The sequence below is a fragment of the Camelina sativa genome, chromosome 10 (genome assembly GCF_000633955.1).
Source record: "Camelina sativa cultivar DH55 chromosome 10, Cs, whole genome shotgun sequence".
NCBI classification, from domain to species: Eukaryota; Viridiplantae; Streptophyta; class Magnoliopsida; order Brassicales; family Brassicaceae; genus Camelina; species Camelina sativa.
The window spans coordinates 7,458,774-7,463,429 of record NC_025694.1 but is presented as its reverse complement, the minus strand read 5'-3'; the positions used below and the strand labels follow the sequence as shown (position 1 = coordinate 7,463,429).

Below are 4,656 nucleotides of genomic sequence, written 5' to 3'. Positions count from 1 at the left end.
ACGGTGGTCATATACCTTGAGAAAAAACTACGCGATGAGCCTCCAATGACAAGTCTCTCTGTTGAATTCCGAGCAACTTCTTCAGTTATCGCAGCTGCTACATTATCTGATTCAATCACACGAACTTCTACTGCAACCTTTCATTAAGGTAATTCAATGAGTTCATGAAACTTTCAGGTTATGGTTTTAGCCAACAAAAAGGAAAAGCATAAGATATCTGGTAAGAGACAATACCTTTCTCCGCACGAACATTTTTGTGAAAGGTTTAAGCATCTCTTCAGACTGCCACAGTATTTCCTGTCTATAGGCAGTTACTACATCATCTCGCACCTCGGAAATAGGAATTGCATTTCCCACTTGAGAAGGAACAAGAAATGGACATCAGGATTTTTATCAGTTAAATAAAGTCTCAGTGTTGTTTTTACACAATATACAATTAAGGAAACAGACAAGAAGCCCTGAGTGCAAGAAAGAAACAGAAATACAAGTCAAAGTTGGAGCTTTACTTGGTGTAGGTACAGAAGTAATCATTGGATGGATGTGAAGTAGCTTGAAGCCAACATTTCCTTCAGGAGCAAATTTTTCGAGCGCCCATGTAACTACATTTTTGTTTTTACTGCTCCCACTAAGAGCCACGACGACCGTAAGCAATGAAGGAGGAGGAGGAAGCGCTAGTTTATCTGGTGATCTACTCATTGTCTATCTATTATCCTTCTTGTAGCTTTTATATACCCTGCACACTACAGTCATTTCAGACACTGCAACTAAAAAGGGAAAGCCAAACTAAAGCCATCTAAACTCTCCAGCAAACGAGAATTAACAGAACAGTAATTATACTCGAACTACTCACATAGCTGGATATTGAATAATGAATACCAATGTTCAATTAATCTAAACAGAAATGGCGAATGGTAACAAAAGTATTGACAAATGACAAGAGCTTGAATACAATGGACAAATACTCTTATAGCTTTAATAGTCAAATGTCTCAAGAGTATAACATGGACGAGTTATGCTTAAACATCATTAAGCACACCCAACGACCATAGAAGCTAAAACAGCTAGTCTCTTCCAAGTTAAATAATTGAACTTTCTAAGAAAAAATGTCAACTTTTAAGCACACAATGCAATTGCAGAGGAATTTACAATACTATGAAACGTTTAACAAAGTCAAATCAACGGGTCCATAACCCGACAGCAGAAAGAAACAAGGAACCCAGAAATTGAATACTACCTGGTAAATAAAGGATGAGACTTTGGTCAAACCCAAGACATAAATTTGGGAAGAAGATGAAATTTTTTTGCCTCTTTAATTCGGCATTGGGCATCTCGAACTTGGGGAAGCTTCCATTTTCACAAAGCAATCAATGGGAGGAAACAAAAAGAGCCAGCCGAGGAAGAAGACCCACGTTCGTGGTGCTACAATCAGTGGGTTTTTATAATCCATCATCGAATCTTTAAAAAAGATTTGAAAACAAGTAATAAGAAAATGAGACAACTTGGTCATGTTAAATTATGTTAATCGTCAAAGGATCAGTCTTGGCTTGGGTATATACTCTTTTTGTTCTCTCTGACTCCTGAGGGTTTTCTTCCTTATCAGTGTGACAGAGAGAGAGTGTGTGCTTAAATAATGAAGTTCTTAATCATGTTTAGGCCCTTCTGCAGTTATTTTAATCGTGTTTAGGCGCCCTTTTGCAATTAGTTTAAGAGAAATCATCTGTTTATCGCTTAATTCCTTAATTATTTGGTAATAATTACATTCCTCAACGGCATTATTATAAGTTTTAATATATTGTGTGTTTGCCCTTAGTTGCACGCATGACCTATCCCTTCCTCACGTCTTTTTGTCTCCCCGGTTATGTATAATTGATAATTGCATATGACTAAATGACCAAATATAGTAAATACAGTAGTTTTCGTAAGAAAACAAAATTTATTTAACTAAGGTAAGAAAATAAGAAACTGTGTGTTTCTCACCTGGCTGTGGTGCAATCATAAGTGACATCAAATGATAAAAATTGTCAACTTTAGTAACGGTGAGCTGACCTGACCATGTCGTTTGTTTTGATACTGTGTACTAGGACCACCAGACCTGCGCGGGGAATGTTCATACATAAATTTATAAGGGATTGGCATATGTTATATTTTTATTTCACGGTCAGTAGAATATATATTTTTGTAATTAGTTTGGACATTGGATAAAATAATAGAAGGAAAAAGAGAGTAAATGATAATACATTGGGTTTTGATAAAATAAAATAAAAAGAGATAAAATTTTAACATTATAATGAATTTAGATAAAATAAAATAATACATTAATCTTTTTAAATAGATACAGGAAAATATTGTGTAAGTAATTAAGTTTGATTCAAAAAAAAGATTAATATAAACAGAAAACATTTTCGGAATAAATTTTCTACATGTTGTGACCGTTGCAAAATTACATACATGTTCTGACATTAGAATCTACGTAAGAACCCACAATACATAAAAAGAATAATCTCTAGATTCCTTACCAATGATACCTACAAAAACACATTGATTTAGGAACATAATAAATGGATTCTTGCAAAAAAAAAATACATATAAACATATAAACTAATGAAAACGAATATGATACATAACAAAAGTACAAATATAAGCTTATTTCATGGTTTTTAGTAAGTGGTTACAAGTTCTTTTTTTTGGTGTGTAGCTTATGTTATTGGAAGAATGACAACCATTTGGAAAGCTAAATCGAGAAATGAAGCAAATAATATGTGGAACGTATAATCGTGTTCAACCTAGATGACTAACATGTATTTATAGGGAGACGTATAACTGTTACTCTATCAATTTAGATTTTAGGGTATATTCTCCTAATTTTTAAAATATTAACCATATTTATTTTGGTAATCAAATCTTGGAAGGAAATATTCTTGGGTTTTGTTAGTTTAGGATAGTAATTAATAAGATTTACGGTATCTAAATCAATTAGATGACTAAAAATTAGGTACAGTTTGAAAGGAAATATCTTTGTAACCAAATGATATTTTTATAAATCAAAATTGCATATAGTATATGTTCTGATTGTATTTCTATTATTTTAAAATATCATAATTATAGTTTCCGAAACTAACATAATACTAATTGTTTGTTAGTTTCCTAAATTACAGGAACCAAAAATATTTTAGTTTTGAAAAATCTATTTAAGTTTAGTTTAAATTACTGGAACAAAAAATATTTTAGTTTACGAAAAAAGATTTTCTATTTTCATAAAGTTTAGGTAGTTATTATTATTTGTAAACTTTAGAAGATAAAATATACATTAATTAGCAAATTTTGTTAGTTTCCTAAATTAAAGGAACGACTAATATTCTCATAATTAGTTTCCTTTTGTTTTAATTACACTTCCAAATCATTACCCGATAATCCAATTTTAAAGAATCGAATATTTTTGACCCGGATCCGTTTTGTTAATTTCGGGTTATTTTGCCAATTTTGAACCGACCCGAGAACAATTTTGTACTTTTCTTTTATGAATATAGGGATAGTGGAACACGAATTGGGTAGAGTTCAATTAAACATTAGTTTGAACCGTGTTTTGGCCAGTTTTTGCGAGTTTTAGCCTGTTTTGGTCTAATTATTGTTGGTATGGGGGTTTTAATAGGTTGATTAATGATTATACCGAAGTATTTGTTGGTTTGTAGCTTGATATGTCCGACTAGCTGGTCTGATACGAGATTTAAACCGGCAAAATTGGTAAATCTGGACCGGACTCGATGTTTATCATAATCATAACTAACCAATATTGGCAAAATCCAAGACAAGCCAAAAAAACTGAAGCAAAAAAAAAACAAAATTAGTTAGTTGCGAAAAATGAATATCATGTCATTGTTGATATGATCTCCTTGATAATGATGATTGATGATTAAAGGTGGAAAACTCGAATTTTAACTCGTTGTCTTCACGCCAAAATCTTAATCCATGGAGTCATCTCGTGAATATTCATACGATTAGGACATATGGTTATAACACATTATTTTAATGATTAAAATATCTTCAAGAAAATCAAAAATCTATTCTAATTTCTTTTTAATGTTGATTTCTCCTTTTCCGTACGAAATGTCTTTCTGGAGTTTCAAATTGGTTTTGGAGTTTTCATGCTATTGAGTCTAGTATTCGTATTACTGTTTTTGTATTTTGCATGTGAACAACCATATATATTGTTCAGGTCAATATCAATGGTTAACTAAACCAAAAACAAAAGAAGAAAAAAACTAAACAAAAATTGTCAAAAGTGTAAGAACATGCATCAATATTGTTTTGCACTAAATTATATTATTCTAAGTTAAAGAAAACTCTTAACACGAGTTGCATCAATATTGTATCTATAGATACGCATATCAAGTTAAACTTAATTTGGCCACACAGAAACGCCTATATACAATATATGTTGACTTTAACAAACAAATGAAACATATAAAAATCCAATTGAAAACGCAACCAAAACTCAAATTGAAAAAGACTCATTATGTTTTGATTTATCTCTAAACCCATACATGCTTTACCAAAAAATAACGAAAACTATTACGTGCTGGTTTAATAAGGCTTTTAACCAGATATGTCCCAGTTCAATATGAAATTCTGTAACTTATGCACACACACACACACACA

At 31.6% G+C, this 4,656-nt stretch overlaps 1 protein-coding gene across 1 annotated transcript in view; it reads right to left on the bottom strand.

Moving 5' to 3' along the window:
* LOC104717752 (U-box domain-containing protein 35) overlaps positions 1 to 733 on the bottom strand; it is a 3,855-nt gene extending 3,122 nt beyond the window's left edge. The window contains exons 1-3 of the mRNA XM_019231138.1: positions 507 to 733; positions 235 to 356; positions 16 to 137 (exon numbers count right to left, since the gene is read on the bottom strand). Of these exons, the coding sequence (XP_019086683.1) occupies positions 16 to 137; positions 235 to 356; positions 507 to 696 (434 nt within the window). The 5' untranslated portion in view covers positions 697 to 733. The remainder of the gene's footprint in view (positions 1 to 15; positions 138 to 234; positions 357 to 506) is intronic.